Source organism: Amphiura filiformis, chromosome 19 (assembly GCF_039555335.1).
Source record: "Amphiura filiformis chromosome 19, Afil_fr2py, whole genome shotgun sequence".
Lineage (NCBI taxonomy): Eukaryota > Metazoa > Echinodermata > Ophiuroidea > Amphilepidida > Amphiuridae > Amphiura > Amphiura filiformis.
This window is the reverse complement of record NC_092646.1, coordinates 48,315,764-48,341,259: the sequence shown is the minus strand read 5'-3', so window position 1 is coordinate 48,341,259 and position 25,496 is coordinate 48,315,764. Positions and strand designations below refer to the sequence as shown.

At 36.0% G+C, this 25,496-nt stretch overlaps 1 protein-coding gene across 1 annotated transcript; it reads right to left on the bottom strand.

Moving 5' to 3' along the window:
- Positions 1-3,484: 3,484 nt before the first annotated feature.
- On the bottom strand, positions 3,485-20,657 carry LOC140141407 (monocarboxylate transporter 12-like). The gene is made up of 4 exons (XM_072163260.1): positions 20,457-20,657; positions 7,062-7,205; positions 4,337-5,188; positions 3,485-3,883 (listed from the first exon to the last, which is right to left on the bottom strand). The coding sequence occupies exons 1-4, from the start codon at positions 20,611-20,613 to the stop codon at positions 3,753-3,755; spliced, it is 1,284 nt and encodes a 427-aa protein (XP_072019361.1). The 5' UTR covers positions 20,614-20,657; the 3' UTR covers positions 3,485-3,752.
- Positions 20,658-25,496: the final 4,839 nt, after the last annotated feature.

The window sequence follows — 25,496 nt, the reverse complement described above, 5'->3', positions numbered from 1 at the left end:
CAGCGACGGCGCAAAGCTAGACTTTTCGAGGGGATAAATCGAGGGCGCGAAGGTATACCTATTTTCGTATGCTAACACCAGCGGCACTGAGGTATACCTTATTTGGTCATGTCACCAAATGAATGTAGGGGAGGTAGGTATCGCTGTTGCCGTGCTACAGCGACGGCGCGAAGCTATATCTTTTTACTGGGCTACACCGACGGCGCGAAGGTGTCGTTGTTGCCATGCTACAGCGACGGCGCGAAGCTAGACATTTTTGAGGGGCTAAACCGACGGCGCGAAAGTATACCTATTTCCGTATGGTAACACCGACGGCCCCGAGGTATACCTTATTTGGTCATGTCACCAAATGAATGTAGGGGAGGTAGGTATCGCTGTTGCCATGCTACACCGACGGCGCGAAGCTATCGTTGTTGCTGTGCTACAGCGACGGCGCAAAGCTAGATTTTTTGCGTATTTTGTAATGACTTGATCAACTAAATGTAATGAAGCTACATCGACGCCGCGAACGATATGATGCAAAAGGTTATAAAAGGTTGGCAGAAAACGTTTAAATGTCGGGTTATATAAAGGGTATATTGAGAGTATAAAACGTTTTCATAACCTTAAAAAACATTTTTTGATAATCTACTGCTCAGCAAACAAAAATGTTTTACAGAAAACGTTTAAATGCCGGGTTATATAAAGGGAATAGAAACGTTTTAATAACATTCCAAAAACATTCTTGAAAACTTGATACAAAACATTCTAAACAGAATATTATATTGGGCTTGAAAAATATTTTGCGAAAATGTTTGCCCAAAATATTTTCAATAACGTTTTAAAAACGTTTTCATGACCTTTATATAACCCGACATTTAAATGTTATTAAAAGGTTTTGAAAAAACATTTTAAGAACATTTCTGTGTTTGCTGGGTTCAAATATTTTAACATAACGTTATTTAAGTATTGACACAATATTTGTCAAAAATGTTTGCCAAAATAGTTTGCAATAACATTTTTTGAAAATATTAAAAAATATTGTTGTAGTGTGTTTTCATGCAAAACGTTTTTAAAACGTTATCATGACCTTTATATAACCCGACATGTTAATGTTATTAAAACGTTTTTACTTAAACCAAAAGCCAAAATATAACTTATTTAAAACGTTTTTAAAACGTTTTTGTGTTTGCTGGGTTGTTTGTTGACAAGAGGAAATATTAAGTTAAGTTGTCATTGGTAAGCGCATAATGCACATAACTTAGTTTGCACCTGGTTGTCACTGGTTGGGGCATTTTATGAACGACGTATACACTGGTTTATGTGATTTTATAATTTCCAGATATTATAAATAAAAACAGGACCGTGACCACTGAAAAGTTAATTAAGAAGAAGCAGAACTTTTGCACCTGGTTATCACTGGTTGAGGCCTTTTATGAACGAAGTATACACTAGTTTATGTGATTTCATACTTTGCAGTTGTTATAAATAAAAACAGGACCGTGACCACTGAAAAGTTAATTAAGAAGAAAATGGTCATACAGTCCCGACTAATTAGGTGAAAAAATAGGCATCATAAGACATTTCTTTTACAAGTTCAACAAAATATTGTGAATGAAACAGAACTGTTATCGTCCATCTTTATTCAGATTTGTATTGAACGTAAGAATGCGGTCAATGTAAAGTAAAGCTTGTGAGTGGTAGGGGCGTGTTATGAACAACGTAAAATCATGATCCTTTTTTTTTTATCATTTAGGCCTATACTCAGCAAGGTCTTTTAAAAAGAAGAAATTTGGTACAAAATCATGGAAATCGGTAGTAGGGTTGTTGAGAAATTGTCGTTCAAAGTTCACACGGTGATGTCGCTGTAGCCCTGCAACAACGATAACCTTCCTCATAGGCATCGCATTAATGGGTGATTATTTATAAGTTAGTTAGTTTGTTTGTTTGTTTGTTAATTAATTCATTAATTATCAAACGGCGATGTCGCTGTAGCCCTGCAACAACGATAACCTTCCTCATGGGCATAACCACGATAACATTAATGACTGAATATTGATAAAAGTTAATTGTTTAAGAACGTTAATTAATTGATTAATTTTCAAACGGCGAAGTCGCTGTAGCCCTGCAACAACGGTAACCTTCCTCGTGTGCATCATAATCTACATATTATACGGTAATTAATGAAAGATTATTGTTTAAAGTTAATGTTATTATTTAATGTTCTTAAGTTAATTAATAATTATTTATCTCTTCTTTAAATAAGATAATAAATGAATGGAAACCGATCATTATGCAGATTTATGATTCCTGGCTGATTATGGGAAGCAAAGCAATTACTTAAATTTAAAATTTACTAATGTTCCTTTTCTTCATTGTATAGTGGCATTATTAATTAAATTACTACAATGTTGTTTTGAATCTCTCTCGTTCGTTTATTTAATTTGCTGAATTAAGTGATTTATTTATTGCACTGAGTTAATCCATACATCATTCAATGTAATCCTATCATCGAGTTTCGCGCCGTCGGTGTAGCAGGGCTAAAACTAGGGTAGCTTCGGCGACGGTCAAATGTGGTAGGGTGTAGTAAAGCTTAGCCAAGAGAGCAAAGTTAGTTAAAATTGGCCACCTTAATTTATCTCCAGAGAGGTTTTTCTCATCTTCTCTGCATGAAGAAATGGTTCAAAAGAAGAAAATCAAAATGCATGATAGAATCATAGACCACAAAGAGTTCGTTTAATTGAAGCGTGTCATTGGATAGGAAATTGGATCAATACCTAAGTAAACCCAATTACCACCATTAGCATATGTGACAATACAACTTTTCACAACTCTGTGAATTCTTCTTTAATAGCCACTCATCATGTAAACAGTTATTACCGGTATAATTTGGTTTCAGGATATTCCAGGAATGGTTTCCAAGTGTTTGGCATTGCATATCTGTAAAATCACATATACAATCCTGTTGCAGGATATTCCATATATCCAATTACTATTCATGATAATTCATGGCCGGTCAGATAAAAAAAAAACATGAATAAATATGGTATTGTAAGGATATTGGCTCTACTAGTGTTACAATGCATATGCAAAACGTTGTCATTCCAAATTTCCCAAACTGGGAGTCAAAGTATTAAATCAAGTATAGGGTGATATTTATTAATTGTTTTGTACGGACTAACGGTGAGGTAGCACGTTGGCCTAGCGGAACGGGCACTGACTCATAATCGGAAGGTTGCGGGTTCGAGCCCCGGCGACGCCATCGTGTTGTGCCCTTGAGTAAGGCACTTTATCTCGATTACTCCTCTCCACCCAGGTGTTTAAATGGGTACCGGCATTCTTAAATGCTGGGAAGGTAACAGACTCGCTGTAGAGGAGGTGTAGCGATCCCCTATAGCAACATTACATGGAGGAGTCTGGTCCAATCGCCAATGAAAGAGAGATGGGCACTCCGATCACTGTTTATACAGGATCGTCTCCTTTACTTTACTTTACTTTTTAACGGTGAAACTACACTAAAGGACCAGATTTGGGATGCATGTAATGCATTTTTATTACTTGTTGTTTGGGTGCACATTTGTTGCTGTATTAGTTACTATCTGATAGAATAATCATAACACTTGCATATCAAGCTACACTCATAGGAGGGAACACATATTTTCATGTAAATGTTGTACCGCTTTTTTACCGTTTCCGGTGTTTAAAATCTTATTTGAGTTGGGCCAATTGATAATGTAAACTTCCTTTGGCCAATCGGCAGGTAGTTCATGGGGTTAACTGATAGTTTCACCAGCTATCTTTAGTCGCATATGATCTGCAGCAATGGCAAGTACTCCTACAGCTTGAATAGCACCTAAAAATGTAAAACCAGCGTCATAGTTTCCAGTGTGGTCGTAGATCCAACCTAGAAAATTACAAAGAAACAGTGAATTGTTATTAGTTGTGCTACTTAAGAAGGGGGGAAAGGGGAAGGGTTAAAATGGCGAACTAAATATATACTACACACTTTATCGAAAGAAAGAGTAATAAATAAAGAGAGAGAGAAGAAGAAACAACGAAAGAAAGAAAGAAGGAAGGAAGGAAATAAATAAAAATGAAGACATTTATGTAAGAAAGGCGGTAAAGAAAAGCAAGAAAGACAGACAAACAGACAGAAAGAAAGAAAGAAAGAAAAAAAGAAAAAAAAAAAGAAAGAAAGAAAGAAAGAAAGAAAGAACGAAAGAAAGAAAGAAAGAAAGAAAGAACCAACAAACAAAGAAACAAACAAACAAACAAACAAACAAACAAAAATAAGAAAGGAAGAAAGAGAAAAGAAGGAAAGAAAAAGAAACGATTGTCTTGACAGGAGTATGCTTACCAAGCACGAATCCAGGTATTATTCTCACCAATCCCGAAAGTCCCATTCGCCATCCATATGCTTTCGCCAACGAATTTGGCTCCACAATGGACTTCATATAGACATCACATAACGGGTATTCTATTCCTATGGCCAAGAGCAACATCATATTTGATATAAAAACGGTAGTAACCGTTGATGTATATCTATCTGCCAAGAGAGCAACTGTTGCAACAATTCCTGAAAAATACAGACCACCTCGAAGACTTATTAGATTGTTAGATAAAAGAGGTACGTAGATAACATGTCCAATTAAATTAGAAAATCCAGAAGCGGTTGCCAAGAATGCAGCCTCGAAAGGGGTAAGTCCTTTTGCCAAACAATGCGGTATAAAGTATACAATCCACCCCGTAAAAAGAGCAGTCATACTGGTAGAGATAACACTGGTTGCCAAGAAAGACAAATTTGCAAAAAGATCCAAACCAGAAAACTTCATAAATGCATTTATTCTGTCAAATGTTGAAGATTTTAAAGAGTTGCTTTGCCAACCAAAGGCTTCACAATCGTCTGAAGTATGAGATAATGGCGAATATGTATTTTGCAAGCTCTCAGTTGCCGTAATGGATGAATCAACTTGTTGCTGATGACGTAATAAGCTACCGCTTAATATTAGATGGCAATTGATGCCTCCGATAATAAGTAGCGTCCCTCGCCATCCATACGTGTCAAGGAGAAGCTGAGCAACGGGTGGAGCCGCCATTAGTCCAAGTGAAGCACTTGCATAAACAATGCCAATTGCTAAGGAGTAGTGGGTGTCAAAATACTGAGCCAAAAGAGCATAGCCGGGAACCAATAAAAGAGCGAATGAAATCCCTGTGAAAAAACAATTCAAAAACAATAATGCCACTATTAATAACAAGAATCAAAATAATATTCATTTATTTATTTATTATTTATTACCGCATATTTACTCAGGGTAGCCCTATTAGATAAAATGCTTTCTTACACGGGACCCCGTATAACATTTAAAGACCATACAAATTCATTGAGTAATATAGAGCTCAAAATTATTGGTACCATCATCAGTTTCCAGGGATTACGGACAAGAGTGCCACATTAAAATACAACATAGCTGGTACATAAGTTATATATGAATGTTATAAAAGTTTGAAGTACTCAACTGTACACATTGACAATATAGCCAGCAAAGCCAGCAAAGCCAATAGAGCGCTGGGAGTTGTGTTTTTCCCAAAGTGGTCAAAATGACTAACTATTATATAGACCACTTGGCATGTGACGTCATTGCCCGGCAGTATGCGCGCGCATTATGATAATTTACATTGTTCTTTGCCCTGCAGTGTGCGTACGCATCGTAGTCTGCTAAGGGCACGTGCATTTTAAATCGCCCGCCACATTTCATACAGTACAAGAAAGCCATTGAACAGTGTAGCGGCTCGTTCGAGCATATCGAACAGTGATGTCATGTGGTCTATAACCTATGCTCCTGTCATGTTTCAGTATAAGGTTTGCATTTCTAGGGGTGCGTGTGTGTGTGTGTGTATTTTTTCTTCAAAATGTGCACCTTTTTCAACCAAAACTCGCTACAGTCGCAGATGAGACATGTTTTGTTAAAAGGGGACTCTTTTTGGCCTTTATTCGAATTATAAGATAAAGTTATTAGAGAACAATGGTCACTTTGTTGTTAATCCGTCAGAATCTCACAAATAAAAAAAATAAAGGGTCGTCCTCGTTTCCTCGAGGACTGTTGGAAAAGACCGGAAACTATTAACAATGCTGCATTTGCTTTGAAGAAGAAGAAGGAAAATCACCAATCGCCATCATGAATTCATGAAAACGAGACTGAACCAAAACATTTATTTCTTGTATCTTTGTACTTGTATAAGTTTGGAATGATATCCAGTTAACATTTTGAATTTTTAAGTGCATATAGTGATATAAGTTTAACGTTATAATTTGGCATCCCATACTACACATTCACAAAGTAAAATAATCAGTCTACAACATCGACATAAATATAACTTTCTTCATCTTTGCTCATGTTAATGTTAACACAATTAACACACCTTTCACTTCTGTGTGAATTATTATAACTAGCTAGTGCTTTGTAAACGGACATACGTACACCCGATCCCTTGCAATAGGATCTAATGTTGAAAATTGGACGACTTGGGCGTTTCAATAAACAATAAAACTGATGGGTACCAATTATTTTGATACACCCTATAGACGAATCTCACGAGCCAAGTCATGGTCAGGATTTGCTCGGCCATTACTGGATCCCCGCTGCACCAAACTGGTGTTTTGACCGCCCAATTGTGCGAATAAAAGCCGCCTAACGCCTAGAGAAGATGCAAGGACGGGGAGGGTTAATAGAATACAATAGAGATAATTCCGCAGGTACTCCCGTCGCAACTATTCATACATAGTCCTTTTGTTCGCAAGTACTAGATATCCATTTGAAGTAGCGTTTGATATTTTCTTTGTACCGCACGTCAAAGGCAATTGACCATGTTAAGAAGCTGTGTGTTTTGCCGACGGGAATTCACCATTCCTTTGTCTGCGTGTGTTTTAGCCGCAGATGTAAAACGGGTGATGGAATGCAGTTTAAAATTCCCGCCAAGGCCAAGCATTTCACATTGTGGGTGCATTGTAGCCGACGGGGACCCAGTTATGGCTGCCAGTGAGGTTTAGGAATGCGTGAAATGAGATTCTTCTATAATCTTACCATTTATAACTGATAAAAGAAGCGAAAGTACATAAACACTGTATCCAAATGACGCGCACACAGTTGAAACACCAATAACGATGCCACCAAGCATTCCAAGAACACGGTTGTTGATGTTACTTGCAAGTATTCCAACAATTGGTCCTGGAATAAAAAAAATCAACATAATGAACATATAGTATAATATAGAAACTAACAGTATATTGTGGTATACCACTGTCACACGCGGGTTATACCTTATTGGGATTTCGAGATATAGACCCAAAATATATAAAAAGGAACCAATAACATGAATAATAAACGGGATATGTTCATAATTTTCTCAGATAATTTTCAACAATCTATCGTCTGAATATCAATATATCAGATACACCATTACAAAAACGAGCCGAGTGGTTCAAACCATGCTCGATACGGTCAATGTATGAATAAAAGCACCTAACAATAAAATCGCCCAATTGAACAGCTGTAGGTGTCGATCACACGACTTCATGAATATTGATTGGCAACATTTTCCAATATGTCAGCGCTCAAATCGGACACATTAATAGAACAATATACCGTTCAGTGCGTTGATTCAAACCATTGTGGTCTATTGTTAAGGAATTCTTTAAATACAATGAGACACTGCTTTTTAATATTTTATTGTCCCCCTCAACAGTAGGACTTTTATTCTCTTTGGTCGTTCCTAACAATAGGGTAGTTATCATTGATTAGCACCGATTTGATTTGGAAAGTCAGCTCTATTTTGTAACTGCAATAGGTTAAATACCGCTAATTGTGCACTACATGGGTTTCAATTAGAAAATGCCTAATTTCGGGTGCAATTTTCTCATAATTATTTAGAACTCTCACAGTTAAATGCCACTAATATCAGGTGAAACTATATGATTTAGATGCCAAAATAAAAAAAACTCAACATAGGTTGACCTGAGACTTTTCTTGTTTTAACGCACTGAACCGTAAACACCTTAAAATGGCAGTGCGTCCTCGAAGCTTAAAGTTACAATATGGTACACAGCGTCATCAACCCTATATCTTCGTCTCAAAAATTGCCATGATAGTACGGCGAATCATCTCGTTTTTCAACAGCTACGCATGACGATTTTGTTCGTGATAGGCCGAGCGATTCAGGCTAAGCACACCATCTACACGATATGAGATACCACCGAGTTTCTATTCTACACGTTTTTACGATTTGCGCATGCTTAGTACCCCATATGATGTTGCCATTCCAAGAAAATTCGATTTGTTGTCAGGTAAAACCCAGGTTTTGTTTTCAACACACTAACTGGAAATTCATTACACTAAGCAGCGGCGATTGCTGAATGCTGTGGATATATTTAACTGCATTTTATACATAACGATTTTTAAATCGTACATTAAACATGTGAAACATTCAACTGTTTGAGAATTGAAATCAGATCCACGTGCTGTACAGAATATTAAGTCTTTAGTACATCTGTACATTTTGAGTTTGTACTTCATCACTGAGCGATCTAGCGATCGATTTCTAGCCAATCATATAGGACTCATTTTCTTGCGTTCGGTGAAATTCCAATCGCCCGTAGCTCACCAAAGGAGTATTAAGTTGCAGGAAAAAAATCTTTATAATACAGGGTGTCGACACTGTGTGGTAGGGCGACTATTTACTAAAACCCGAAGACGTGCGTATGAATTTTGGTACTATTACAACAAAAATGTAATATAATGAGAGAAAATATACCATAATTATAATAATGTATAATATACCAATCATCAAACCCTAAAAAGTACCTTTTTTGGCTATATAACTTGATCAATTTCAGCGATTTTAAGGGGGTACTACACCCCTGGCCAATTTTGTTTATTTTTTGCATTTTCACCCAGAAATTATAGCGGATTGGTGACAAGTAAGCTATGTATGTATAAGGGGCAAGGATAATAGTGTGTCCACTCTGAAGTACAAAGTGACAACGCGCGCGTATACAGCGAGTTAACAGTGCGTAGTGCTGCGTCTCCGCTGCAGGTATGCGTGCCTTCAAAGTCAGCACAATGTGTGCGTCCGCGTCGGTACTTTGTACTTCAGAGTAGACTGACTGTACAACTACTGCACTGGCAATTTTAATTCAGCACAGACAACAGTTGTGGAGTTACAGTCAAAAATGAGGGAATACCAATATTTGATCAATAAATCAATAACTACTTGCCTTGAGTTGTGGAATTTTCAGTGTAGAATTTGTAGTCCTTGCCCCTATAATATACATATCTTACTTGTCACCAATGTGTTATAATTTTCGAGAAAAATGCAAAAATAGGCACACAATTGGCCAGGGGTGTAGTACCCCCTTAATGCAGTCTTTTTAGATACCATGCAAACAAATAGTTACTCGTAGTATTTCCATGTATCGCCCAGGTCTATTAGTGGTACAGTGTCAACACCCTATATTATAAATATTTTTCCATAATCCGTTGCTGATTATATTGAAATCAATACTCTATTATTGACACAGATAAAGAAAGTTTACATAATGCATTGTGTTATAGACCATGATGATTGGATAGTCTATACAAGCATCTGGATCTTAGGTGAATGGGCTAAATGTGTGCCTTTATATAATTGTAAATTCTCAAAATTAAATATATCACAATTTTTATTTACGATTTAAAAATCGTTACTTATATAATGCAGTAAAATATATCCACATCAAACAGCAATGGCCGCTAATTAGTGTAAAAATTTCAAGTTAGTGTATTAAAAACAAAACATGGGTTTTACCTGAAAACAAATCGAATTTTCTTGTAATGGCAACATCATATGGGGTACTAGAGCATGCGCAAATCGTAATAATGTGGAGAATAGAAACGTGGTGGTATCTCATATGACAGTCGTATGGTGTAAATGGTATGCTTAGACCGAGTCGCTCGGCCTATCTCGAACAAAATCGCCATGCGTAGCTATTGAAAAACGAGAGGATTCGCCGTACTATCACGGCAATTTTTGACACGAAGATATATGGATGATGGCGCTGTGTGGTATATAACCAATAGTGGTGTGATAGCAGCATAACACATTTTAGTCAATTTTGTCCCAGGCAGGGCCTAATATCTAGAGCCAGTGGAAAACTTGCATAAAAGTGAAATTCAATAATGCGTTTAACATAGCCCTTGAAACTTTGCATTGTGTGGGCCGTTATACCAGTCTACAAAGCCACCATATTGGCTCGTATATCGCGAGCATGGCCTGATTTTGTGGTCATCTGGTAAGCCTATGAGGCCTTTTTTTTATTAAAGGTCAATTTTGGTACCTATGGCCAATTTGGGTTTTTCTCAAATTTTGTCCGCCAAAAAGAATATTGTCCTCAGTCATCATGTCAGTGGCTAAATTTGTGAATTTATCCCAAATTTAACACGGAATATATTTGGTCCTGACGCTTATAAGGCCATATAAAATTAATATTTTGGTTCTCGTCCTGAGGATTTTCATGAATTGATGAGGGAGGGTTTTTTTTTTTTTTTTTTTTTTTTTTTTCAATGTAAAATCAGCACTGTCAGTAGTTTTCGGTCTTTTCCAACAGTGCTCGAGGAAACGATGAGGCACTTTTTTTCAAATGTGAGATTCTGAGGGATAAACCCCCTAGAGTACCACAAAAAGACTTGGAAGTGATCCTTGTTCTCTAATAAACTTATTTATATGTATGAAAAATTCATAAATCATTCCAAAGTCTACAATAATTAAAAAATCTTAAAAAAAAAAAAAATCCCAGAAATTGAGGAGGGAGGGGACGAGAACCAAAACATTATACGGCCTAAATGCAGGTGTTCAAATTTTGTTGAAAATGGTTAGCGATGTGAGCTCATTAAAAAAACAAAAACAGGCCGATTTCAGACTATTATTATATAGGCGGAACAATACTCTAATTTCTATTCTACAATCCAGTATAGCATTTTTGATATATAGATTTTTAGAACTTACAACTTGAGATGTAATATTCTCTATAGATAGTAGGCCTGGGGCCAATAGGTACTCCTTTAGCCAACAAGGATTTGTAGGCAACTTTTAATTATAATAAATCCCTCCCCTATTATGATATTTGCACACTTGGGTAAAATATAACGTTTAAAGGTATTTATTAAATTTTTCTCACTGATTCATTCGTGGTAGGCCTACCGATTTTACAATTTTTAACTTCTTTTGTGAAACTTTAACCTATGACCACCACATCCACCGTGATCCGCGGGTTAGCCTGTTATTTGAAAATTGAATGCACGCGCGCGCGATGAAGTTTTTACATGCGATTTTTAGTACAAGTTGAGAAGGCTGTAATACCGTGGAAATAAATCTTGCACAAGTAATTTCAACGGAATAAATTATACCAATCGGTATATATTTATTCTGTAATATTGAAATTAACTACGCATTTCACAATTTATTGAAAATCATTGAGTGTTTTGGCGCAATCGGAGGTATGTGCAGATTTGAGTAAAAATCGTTCCTGTTGTACTTGAACATTTGGAGTAGCCTTTATGCAAAATTATTCAAGCTAAAACGAATGAAAATATATTGTATAATGAATTTGTAATCTCCTTTTAAAGTTACTGCCTTTAGTTTGTCTGTATGCTGTAAAAAACGTGTGTTATAAGAGTTTTTGTGTTAGTGTACCTAGCGCATCTGAGCGCCTTCATTTACGCTGCGATCTTTTACCTCTTAAACGACTGCGTAAAAAGACTACGGGCCATAAACCTTATTTCTACTTTCGCGTTGAAACGAACAGCCGTGTGCTAACGCCATACGGGTTACATATTACGACATTGTGCGGTAAAACGTCATAGTGCCGTTCACATCCAAACTAGTCTCCTACACAGCCGGTTTGTGTCGGTCCTAACGCTCGTCGTTCCTAGTATTTTCGTGATAGCCTCATACAGTCTGATTTGAGACTATATCTTAAGGGCTGGGGTATGAACGTTTGGACAGTATTTATTTTGTGACATTAGAGCACATCAGACATATCGAATTGCATTCTGAATATGAAGAATGTCATTCTGATATCAATAATTTTGATTTTTGAAATTCGCAATTTAATACACATTTTATGGCAAATCATTAAAAATTGATATTTTTGATATTTAACAGTACTTGAAGTAAACTTTATAAATCTGATGATTTATACTTAAAGTGTATGTAGGTGGGATGAAACGCCGACGATCAATTGAAAATTTTGACCTTTCGTATTGAAGATATGGATTTTTTTCCCAAAACACAAAAAAATTATGTCTTTTGGGAAAAAATCCATATCTTCAATATGAAAGGTCAAAATGTTCAATTGACCGTCGGCTTTTCCTCCCTGCTACATACACTTTAAGAATATATCATTAGATTTATATAATTTACTTCGAGGACTGTTATATATCAAAAATTTGAAAAATATCACATTTTTATAATTTGTCATAAAATTTGTATTATATTGTGATTTAAAAAATGAAAATTATTTGATATCAGAAAGACATGCTTCGTATTCAGAATGCAATTCGATAGGTCTGAGGTGCTCTCATGTCCCACAAAAAATACTGTCGAAACGCAATAAACGCTCATTTTGGATCCCTTAATAGTTAATGCAATTGCAATAAGCTCATGGTGGCGCTATGCTGAGACAACTATATCTAAAGCTATAGGAAGCACCCACTCATTCACTTTGGGTGCATCGAACCAGAGAAGATGGAGAATAGATTCTCTTATCTCATCGAACACACTTTTATTCGGTATTGATATGATATGCAAATACGACTGCCTGTATCTGTTGCTCTAAGCATTCAGTCCGGATTAGCCGATATTTGAGTTTTGCGTGCTCATTGGAAAATGAGTAGGCCTATTGTTCACACTTGTCTAAATAAACTAAACAGAGTTTGGTGTTGGATGCCTTGGAAGTCGCCATGTTGTATATTATTCGAACAACAATAAACAAACCCCATTATCATATAAATAGTAACATGTTTACTTATTAAAGGAAAATGAAAATCGATAATACAACATCCCTAGTTCGATTACTACCCAGCAAACACAAATATATTCCAGAAAAGCAAAACATTTCAACATAATAGACTTAAGTACACACAATGTTTGGCAAATGATATTTTACTATATTTTAATAGGAACGACGAGCGTTAGGACCGACACGAACTGGCTGTGTAGGAGACTAGTTTGGATGTGAACGGCACTATTACGTTCTACTGCACGATGTCGTAATACGTAACCCGTATGGCGTTAGCAGTGAATGTCTCTTCGCAATCTCTCTAGTATTGTGAGACGTGTAACATTAATCCTTCATATTGCTTAATGGAACAAGTCGCGGAACTAAATCAGTAATAGAAGAAGTAGATTCTTAGGGCTCAAATTGGAGAAAAGTGAAAATATTTGTCCCTGTTCTAAAAAAAATATAAGTTAGAAAATTATTAAATATATTTAAAATAAAAATTGAGATTTTTAAACAAAAAGTTACGGCTGTGTGGAAACAAAGATTTATATCAAAATAACTTGTCTATTTAATACTTATTTATTTCCCGTACATGGTTTTCCACGAAAAAATCCTTAGGCAAGGATCTCCCTTTTAGATTTTCCGTGCTATGTGTGAACAACATGTTGCTTTTACCATTTAAATATATGTTTGTGTTGTATCCGGGGCAGCAAGGGAGAACAGTGCTGGTCACTGATTGCTTGTCGCAGGTTAAAGAATAAATAAATAAATAAATAAATAAATAAATAAATAAATAAATAAATACATAAATACATAAATAAATAAACAAACAAACAAACAAACAAACAAACAAACAAACAAACAAACAAACAAACAAACAGACAGACAGACAGACAGACAGACAGACAGACAGACAGACAGACAGACAGACAGACAGACAGACAGACAAACAAACAAACAAATAAATAAATAAATAAATAAATAAATAAATAAATAAATAAATAAATAAATAAATAGTATAGACCACATCTGTTTTGTCCCGTAATAAACTTTTTAGCCTGCGTCTTAATTGCAGCGCCTCTAACGGTGACCTGTTTTCAATTTAATATCGTAGCGGCTCTGTCATTGGCTACTAGCAAACAAAGCTATAGCCTCAATTCTATACAAACTACGATTAGGGGTACACTTAGAAACGTGCTTGATAAAACTACGAAATTCTTTTGATATGGTAATCTACAGAAGATCTTATCTGATAACACATACATATGCCTACATGATTCTACTATACTATGTTAAATTTTATAAGACGGATTCAATTATTATTATTAGGGATGCCCACTCTCAATACAGTTTCCACTAGAACGATTTTTCATTTACTGTGTGCGTGCACTCACACACGTATTGTCTATGGAGAAACTGATCGATACAAGAAATCCCAGGCATGTTAAATGGCGTACATACTTGTTTTGATCCAAATGTAGGCCTATATCAGGGTGTTTCAAGAAATTCCTGATTCCACCAGAAAACATTCACCAAACTTTTTCCTGTTTGGTCAGTAAATAGAGAGGACCTTCCTGCATGAAGAGATCAACTTTTTTTAATGAAAAATTTAATGAGATGAGACCTACAACAGGTTGAAGTGACACCATTCCGTGCATCAGGTGTTCAAACGCAATTATCTCCGAATTTGGAGTGAATCAGACAAGCAAACTTACATACTCATAAAATTTAACTATTTATGAAGACAAAATGTGTAGGATGTTAAGAAATTTAAGAATGTTTAAGCCTACCGCGGCCCATCTCAAATCATGCACTTCCCCGTGCACTTCTCACTACCATGTCCATTTCATAGGGAGTATAAAACCGGGGACCATCATGGCTTCCATGCACACAGTGTATTGCTCAATGTAGTAAAGATAACCTTTGAGTTGGAGCAAATTTCTCAAAATTGGTAGTGATTAATGTTACCAAACTTATGCCATGATGAAATATAATAATTTTTGAAGATAAAATGTGCTGACATTAAAAGATTGAACAATGTTTAAGACTACCGCTTTTCATTTGAAATAATGCACTTATTGTTCATCTCCTCTATGGAGATATTTTCCATGTCGGCCATCTATGATCATGCTTGAGGTTTCAACAAACAAACCATGGGTTTTGAGGTCTTATAGTTTTTGTTGTATGTCAACAAAATCGATTAAATTTTCAGGATGATCTTATTTTCATGTTGTTATAAGCAAATTTAATGTTCCAGATAAGATAGTTAATAAATACATTAAGAAAAAGTACCTTAAAGTTGCACTTTCTGTTAGTATTCCTTTTTGGACTTTAACTTTTTAACATGTTCTAGCAGCCCTATATAAAACCGTGACACTCGAAAGGCCTTATCTCTGGAATGAAACGTCCGATTAAGATTATTTAAACGCCAAAATGTTTCTTTCATCAATTCCCATCCAATAAGTTAGGTCTGAATCAATTTAAAAGTACTTCAATTTTTAGTGGACATGCCTATTATTATTCTTCACGAAAGAAAAAGAAAATTATCTGAATTAAAATTCTGCCGGGGTTCGAACCCACAACCTCCGGTTTCACAGTCGAGCGCTTACACTGAAATGCTACCGTACTTGTCTCTTTATAGGGCCTACTGAATCTCCAATCAATATTGAACCTTGCCTCTGACTATGCAGTTCCTATGCAAATATTGAATGTTTATCAGTAAAAAAAAATCGGAAGTGGCAAATGCATTATACTCACGGGGTGAAGGCACTTTTAAGTGTTAAAACACAAATGACCATACGGGTATGCTCCCCCGGAAAGACCCCCCTTTTTGGATTTCGCAGCTCCGAAAGACCCCCTATATTTGACCAAAATAGAACTCCGAAAGACCCTTGATTTTGATAAATTTAGCTCTAAAAGACCCCAAAATTGCCCATTCCTCATATTTCTGGGATTTCAACCAAAAACCCAAGAAAGACCCTTGATTTTGACTGTTCGCAGCTCCAAAAGTCCCAATTTTACTTGTTCCAGCCCAGTTCGCAGCTCCAAAAGACACCCTTTTACCGTTACGCCCTCATCTCCCAAAGACCCACCACCTCAAAGTTCCGGGGGAACATACCCACCAAATATTGTTGATGTGCCCCACGGATTATACTAGGCTACTGCTGAAATTTTAATTAACATTGAATTATAACATTATAGGCCTACTATTGACTTGGTGATAGTAATAGTAAATTCAGTACTATAATATATCAACAACAAAACAAGAGTCAATATTAATAATATTAATAATACAAATGATATTAATATATGAAGAGTTTTGTTGCAAAAAAAATGAAATATCTCATTTACTTTTTTAATTAAGAATTTTTTTATTAAATTCGGCAAAATGGCGTTTTGTTAGTATTTCCGAAGCTACAACTTTTGTTAATCAAAACGTTTTTTTCAAACATAGTGATCCAAAAACAGTTCCTTTTGGTTTTAATAGGTAAAGATCATTCATCGCTACTATTAGGCCTATACATCAAAATATTTTGACATGCCAAAAATATTCCCCCTTATACCATTTGAATTTAAGCCTATATCCTGACATGCTTCTACATCACAATTTAGGTCGTAATATCAGGTGCAAATACCTATACCTGTGCCAATATTTGCTCCCCCCTTGTCCGCCAAAAAAGCTTCCCCCCTATAATTCACACAATGGCTAATTTAAATAAGAATGCGGCCTCGTGCTAATTAGGGAGTGCCTCTTCCTATCAATTATTCAATGACCTAGGCCACATCTTCCGGTTTGGTGACGTCTTCAGATGCCCATCCCGACTAGCCCTAGAACTCTGGCCATTCGCTACTTGCACGGTTCCGCCATTATGCACTATGTGCGGGAGAGCCTCGAACTGGCAGCATACATGAAAGGAAGAATTATGTAACCTTACACAGAACGTTTTGACTAGTTCAATTCCCATTCATGTATGCTGCCAGTTCGAGGCTCTCCCGCACATAGTGCATAATGGCGGAACCGTGCAAGTAGCGAATAGTATCCGTTTTTACTTCTACTAGGGCCAGAGGCACTTACATTGAAAAATTTGTTGGAGATGCTTGAACGATCCAGTACAAAAAATGACAGCATTTCAATGCTTGATCGAGGTCACTAATTAACATGATAAAACCCTCTTGAGAACACACAATCGCCGGTCATTTCTAAAGATGCATTTATACTCAATCGCTTTTGGAGAAACCTGAATCGCACGCACGGTCAGTGTACTAAATCGCCGTCGTATTTGCCTGCTGAGCATGCGCATGATTCGCTGTTTTTCACTCTGTCGGTCAACGTTCTCTAAAATTGCACACGTAACTTGTGTAGTTAGCGACAATGATTCAGTCTGGGTATAAACACAGCTTTACACAATGACTAATTTACATAGGCACAAAAGACCGTGTTCATGTACCGTTACTCAGCCAAACATGGCAGAGTAGGTCCCGGATCTTCTGTACATGTTCCTATCTCCTCAACGTTATACCTTTCCAACAAGGAAAGAGATACGAAAGGCGAACGTCTTAATCCCGACTATTGATCCCTGACATTGCCCTTATGAACTCACATCATGAAGCAATTCCTGGAGAGGGCAATCCCTCATTTGCATGTGACGCTTTCTTATTTAAATTAGCCATTGTGTTATTGCTTAATATTCATATGTTATGGGGAGCACTTTACACCACCAGGTTGGGCAAGTCATGAATAATTTAGCGTTGTGAAGCCAAATAAACTTATTATTTCCCAGGCTTGAACAAAAATTACAGGCAGAGGTGGGAATCGATCTCGGTACCTCCCCGTTAAAAAGCACAGTACAAGACCGCTAAGCCAGCTAAATATCTGTTGTGAGACGTGTAACATTAAATCAGTAATAAAAGACGTAGATTCTTATTTTGGGCTCAAATTGTAGAAAAGGGGAAATATTTGTCTCTGCTCTAAAGAAAATAAAAAATGAGATCTTCAAAACAAAAATGTTACGGCCCTATTGAAAAAAAAAAAAGATTGATATCAAAATAACTTTAAATTCATTTCACGAGGCGGCATTGTCACAGACGAACACTGTATAGGCTAAAAACTACGTCCTCCCCACTAGACGACGTCGTAGCACAGTGGTAGAGCATCAGACTGGTGATGCAAAGGTTGTTGGTTCGAGTCCTCCTGTCAGCAATGTTTGTTTTTGTGAATGCAATGCTACGATACCATTTGTTCAAATTTTTCTTATTTATTTCTTTTTTTATTTATTTATTTATTTATTTGTTTATTTATTTATGTAAATAATTATGCTTGTATTTATTTTGTTTAATCGCTCACTCACACTCTTTAGAAAAAAGGGCTCTTGGTCGATCAGTTCATTTATTCATTGTTTGATGGTTTGATATGATATGTCTATTGATTGAAATTGAATATCATATAATTTTTTCATATTCATTGTTAGTGAATTGATTGATTAATTAACTGATTGATTGATTTGTTGAGCCGGTGCAAGTGAGTGCGTGAAATGTTAGAGGTGAGTTACTTGAACAAGCCTTAATAATTATAATTAATTAATTAATAAATAAATAAATAAATAAATAAATAAATAAATAAATAAATAAATAAATAAATAAATAAATAAATAAATAAACAAACAAACAAACAAACAAACAAACAAACAAACAAACAAATAAATAAATAAATAAATCGCTTTCCCCCTCTCAGCCTGCAAAAAATATTGTGACCACCCCCTTGTTGCACATTCAAATTATTGGGATCCCAAATAATGATTAAATACATCAGATTTGTAGATGTAGGCCTACAGTAAAAAAACCTTTTTTTTTAAAACTAAACCGATATTTTACTCATTATTGACCATGGTAGGCGAAACCGTCAATAGTGATTAAAGAATTTTTGTTCAAAATAAAATTTCCATATCATAAGCGTTTCCGGACCTTTACTATTATCCTCCCCCCCCCCAGGGGGTACTCACGTATAAGGTTTTCCACGAAAATCCATAGACATGGGTCTCCCTTTTAGATTTTCGGTGCTATGTGTGAAAAACATGCCGGAAAACATGTTGCTTTTACTATTTTCAAGCTCAAATCCTTAGATAGGCCTATGGGTCCTTACTTTCCTGACAATCCTTAGATATGGGTAGGGGGCCTACTTATTTTCGGTAAAATCGTGACCCTCAGAAATGGTTATGGGTTCGGAAGCTCGGGCCGCACATCTCCGTCGAAAAATAATCCAAGTACCCGCCCCCTGGTTTATATCCTAAGCCTTTTAAAGCGTTTTAAGGCCAAAATCGCACCCCTCACCCCAATTTTACCTCCCCAGGACTCATAATTATTCACAGCCCCTGATAATCTCCTAAATTATTCAATTGTTTTTTTTTTGGACCTATAAAGCTCCTGTAATATGCATGCACATATTGAATACAGCAAGCTACATTCAAATTATACATGCACGATGCAAGTGCTATTCCAGAAACGCTGCACATCAGTGACATCACTTAATTAATATTACTACCGGTAGTGAATAGCAAGCTTCGAAGGTTGAAAGTGCGCCCGCTTTACTACCTGAGAGCAATCCGGTAGTGGCGTTTCAATTTATTACGTGTTGGGAAAGCCACAAGATCAAATAGAACGGTGAGTGATGATTATTTACTTATTTTTAAAAACAAACTTCTTAGGCCAGTTATAAACTACGTTCACGGCCGACAACTATAGTTTGAATGATATTTATTATCACACGAGGAAATAAAAACAAACGAATATGGCGCCTCACGTGCTTCAGGTCAGGTCAGTGGTCAAAGGTTTTTTTATCGCTAAATCGCTTGCTGAATATCGTATCAAATTCAAGTGATACACTACCGTCGTATTATTGACACCAATTCCTAATTTCGACATTACTATTGCGAAAGGTTATTCCATTATCAAATTAGTAGACTTTCTGTAAAAAACAAATCACTGGTGCCTGATGGGAAATACTAGTGCGCCATCACCGGATTGCTCCCTGCTCTGCTAGCTGGCGCACTTTCAAGCTTGCTACTCGCATTGAACAGGCAGAGTTCGCAAAACTAACGGCGTCGTTATTTGCCAACCCTAAAAGGGATCGAAATTAATTATTCATAACCGATCGATAACTGGCCTCATTTTCTAACTAGCAAACCAGCGGGATTTGTCATAGGTTTGCGTTGATAATAGAACAACCGTGAAGTTAGTGTCACCCCCTTGCTCACATCCTCCTGCTAAAATGCAGTCAGTGAATAATATATAGACTCACTTCCAGTACTGCGCACGCCTCAATACCGGACCTCGTGATAATAACAAGCAGATTTTTTTTAAATAGTAGAAAGAGTCGAATTCGATTACAAATATTTTTCACAGATTAAGAAAGGAAGCTAGAAAAAATGATAACCACACACACAGTTACCTGTTAAATCCCGTACAGAGGTCAAGAGTGATATCATGGTGCCGATCACCCAGGTGTAAGTTTCAAACTGGTCCTTTAAAGTAGGTAGTAGAACTGCCAGTGATTTTAGCGTAACTTCATACAGAAATAGAGTTACACAACAAGATAAGAGAATCATCCAGGACCAGCCGGTATCCACGTCGTGAACCCCATTTTTCAACATATTGCCAGAGAGTTGATATTCTTGAGAGGGCACTCTATTCACGTGGTTTCTTTTCCAACGCTAAAAGATCAAGAATTTTGGTGGTTTGCAAATGAAAAGTGTCCGCACTATCGATTGATTACGTAACTGTTATGAATAATTTATTAGGTTTTTCAATGCAATCGCCTCGACCCATTAATACATATTATCTGTATTATCAAAGTACTTGGAACAGCAATCCGGTGAGTTCACTGAACTACGCCCTAATACTGATGGAGTTTTAATGGCGTTAATCCTCTCCATACACAGATGAACAAATACAATAGATGAAGGTCAACACGTATGACCTCATATGTGACATGTTATATGTGATGTACAAAACCTGAATATCATAAAGATCAGTATTCGTTTGTGCATATGAACTGCACATTTACGTTGCTAAATATTACTCATCATATATAATGACAAATATTGGTATTATGACAATACGGTATATACATTGTATATAAAACGACTAATAGATCCTACTATCATGGCGTCAGGTCAATGTTCATCATATCCCGTATGTTTCTTAAAATTCATTCATATTTGAGACAAATTGCTGTGCCCATTTTATAGGTGCACAGGTAGATCCATGTTTTTTTAATTTTCATTTCCTTTTAATGAAAGAATTAAGGTTTTCCACTGCACGGGGGCCACAAGGGTGATACTAATTTTAATGCTATATTATCAAAACGAATACGTGTTCCCGATTGGCTCTATAGCGATTTCACAAAAAAGGTATTTCTAGTACAATGCAGCGTCGGACTCTAGCTGAGAGCGTAGCCTAAGTCATTATAGACTCCAAAAAGGGCTCTCCATACACAAATGAACAAACACAAGGAGGGTAGTCTCCTCCGTGACCAGCTTGATTTCGATGGAGCGAAACCAAATTGGCTGCAGAGGAGACGGGTAATTTTGCCATGCAAATGAGGTGAGTGTCATAGCCCTGATATTGCTTTAGTACGAACGATTCAAAGCTGAAATGTTATGGAAGTTGAAGCATCGAGCTATAATAGAAAAGCGTCAACGAACCCAATTCCCATTTGTACTATGATCGTTATGAGGCGTTACTGACCAATCAGGTATGAATGGTGCATTATTATCCATTTGCTAAGCTTTTGTATTTCTATTGAGCTTGGCTGGTTATGAACAGATAATATGAGAAAAGAGGAGGCGGCTCATTATAATCCGATTGCCCACAGTTAATCACATGCACTTTTATTTGTGTGGTCAGAGAAGATAAGAATGTATTTAAATCACAACTTGAATATTCTTTTCCGGGTATCTATAATCCGCCACACGCTCGACTGATCTTGCAGTTCTCTTTAGTTCCATACACGGAAGTACATCGTTAAATTCCCAATCTGGCAGTCAAATCATACATTTTTCCTTAAAAATAAAACAAAAACTTACCTGGGTGACCACGAGTTTTAAAGGAGTGAAAAGCATCTACTCAAATAACTGCCTCACTGTGAAAAGATCATCCCAGAGCGCCAGCTGAGGCACGATTTAGGGAAGTTAAAATGAGAGAAAAAATCCTCACTTTTTGATTTCTTATGTTTCTTATTATTTTGTGAGGGAAAAAGTGAGAATTTCTATTTCTTTTATATTTTTTTTATTTCTTATGTTTTCTATCATTTTGTGATGAAAAAAGTGAGGATTTTTTTCATCACTTCGCAAATTTTTCATTTGTTATGTTTCACATTATTTTGTATGAAAAAAAGAAGCTTTTGTAATTACTTTGGATTTTTTTTCTGTAAAATGTACAATGTTGCTTTAGCGCATGGACCGGGAAATTTAATATTATTATTCCATGCCCTGATATTTTTTGATTGCATTTCGGAATTTGTTTTTTCAAAGTGATGAAAAAAGTGATGAATTAAGATGATGTCTAAAAAAAAGGTGCCAACAATTTCCCCCTAAATCGTGCCATATCTATTCAGAGCGCAATGAAGACCCGCTCGGCAGATAGTATTTCCTTCTTTGTGCCTCGTTCTAAGAAGGGTGCTGGTGATAGAGCTTTTTCAGTGGCAGCTCCACGTATGTGGAACACCTTACCGGTTCATATCAGAAATGCTGCTACTCTTGAATCATTCAAAACTATGCTCAAGACATATCTTTTTCCATAATGTTGTTTTCTGTATTAGATCATGTTTGCTGTTCTTTTTCATATGCTTGTTGCGCTTTGTAGCCACGGGAAAAGGCGCTTTATAAATTGTGTTAGTTAAGTTAAGTTAAGTTAAGTTAAGTTAAGTTAAGTTAAGTTAAGTTAAGTTAAGTTAAGTTAAGTTACAATATCGCAACTTGCATTAAAAAATATCAACATTTTTGTTAAGTTAAGGAAATTCAAGCATTCATAATTTTCCAGTAAAATTTAAATAAGGTCAAAGGGAAAGACATTTAAATGATAATCATTTGAATATTTGAGCAGTTGACGGAAACCTAAAATCAGTGCAATCAGTAATTCAAACTCGTGTCAGTTTCTCCATATGTGACGTGTCATGTCAAAAGGAGACACTTTTGGGCAGGTTATCAATTTTGAGGTTTTACATATCTTAAATACTCGTATAGAGATATTTTGCTCCACAACACCGTTTTGAGAGTAGGAATTAATTATTAAGTAGCATTGTAAGGTTTTGTTTTGTACCAATAAAACTAACTTTGAAATAATTATATGATTGTTTACTAAAATGTTGTGTGAAAATGAAAGATGTCCATGACTTCAGGGCTGAATAAGCCCATAATTGAAGACAAAACTGCCCTTTTCAAAAGTCACAAAATAGGCCAATGGTTGTCACAAAAGTTGATTCATGGCTTGTCACTATTGGACTGTGGTTAAAGATGTCCCTGCACCCCACGTTCCGCGTTTAGCAGGGACCTCGTCATTCAATATCCATCATTTTGTTTCACGTATGAGACATATACATTTGTAAATGTAAGATTTGTTGTAGGCATATACCTACATTATTATGTAAATACGATATGTATACTATAAAAAAATATTAATTTACACTGTATACATGCATATTCATGTTTATATCTCAGTTATACTTTATAATTTTATTCTGATACCTACATTTAATTTGTAAAATGTAAGATTTATTGTAGGCCTCCACCTACATCAACATGTAACTACGATAGTGTGTTATATTGAGTTAATCATATCTACCAAAAAACGTTTCAAAACGTAAAAAGGGGCCAAGTTTAAAAAATCTTTCCTGTGTGGCTTTTCACCCTTTTTTAAACTTGGTCCCATTCAGTAAAGTAGTAATAACATGAAGAACGAGTCCTAATTTCTACATGCAACAATTAGGTTTAAGACTGTTCGAAAGCGGTGCAATATGACGTAGGCTATGCATTATCAAACACATTTGAAGGTTTATGTTTTATTATATTGCGTGTTCATGAAGAGTAGTAGAGTATTATATATACTTAGCAAATCAACCTGCTACATTATAGGCCCTACATCTGTACATAAGGCGCAGAATCGCACACGACGACGAAGCATTTAACAAAGTGAGTATTTGCTACTTTTGCTTAAATCAAAATACATTATAACGTCTTTACGGAAAAACTTCAATCCCGCACGAACATTAATTCATTAACTCTACAAAATGAACACTGGCAACTAAGAAAAGAAACAAGTAGCCTAAAGATGACTTCGTATGGGTCTTTAGAAACTTTCATAAATGGGACCAAGTTTAAAAAAGGGTGAAAAGCCACACAGGAAAGATTTTTTAAACTTGGCCCCTTTTTACGTTTTGAAACGTCTTTTGGTAGATATTAATTCTTTTTTGAGGTAAAAAATATTGCGCGGTAAGTGGTTCTTTGTAGCCCTGCGGGGCAAACTAGTTGGATATCCATATTTCGCGGTTTGTGGTTCTTTGTAGCCCTAGAAAACATACATGTACAAAACATTCTAGAGAAAGAATGAGGCCATATACTGTTGAAATATCTTTCATACTGCAGTTACTGTCCGTTTTCCTATACACAATACACAGTGCTCTTTCCCATTGACGCGTGACCTCTACAAATAGCCTACGTTAAAAGTATGGGGATATGCCTGGTTAACGTCGCTGTGTGAAAAATAACCGGCCAATATTAAAAGTACTCTTCTAAAGTTCTAGAAAATATAGTTTTGTAACATGTCCTAATTTTTTAGCTAATTTAGATGTTTGGAAATATGCGTACTTTGGTGTTTTAGTTAATGTTATAGGTAATAGTACATTGCCTAGTTAACGTGGCTGTGTGAAAAATAACCGGCCAATATTAATAGTACTCTTCTAAAATTCTAGACAATATAGTTTTGTAACATGTCCTAAATTTTTAGCTAATTTAGATGTTTGGAAATATGCGTACTTTGGTGTTTTAGGAAGGATATGTAAACGACAGATAACACTAAAAAATATGAAGAAATTGTTTCCAAACCGTGTTAAGTCTGCAAACCACCATGTTTCTCATTTTCAAGAACGCTGGTTAACAATAAGCACGTATTGTCTCATTTCGTAAACAGAGACCATACAAAAGTGTTCTCTAGCGCTCGCTTTATAATCGTTCACCCAACTGAAAGTATAATCCCAGCTTATTGCTCCATTGTACGTGTAAAGCAGACACATATGTTGTGTGTATTTAACCAGAGAAGATATGATTTAATCAGTTGAGCTGTTTTCAATGAGTGTTATCTTGGTTTAATAGCTTTTAATGGGGTTTAAGTTCTGCAAAGGTCGAGCTGAATTCTACTGTAAACATGACTGCATCATGTTGTTGATTTCGAATGATAATGTCATGAAGTCGTAAATGTTAAGGTCAAATTCCTA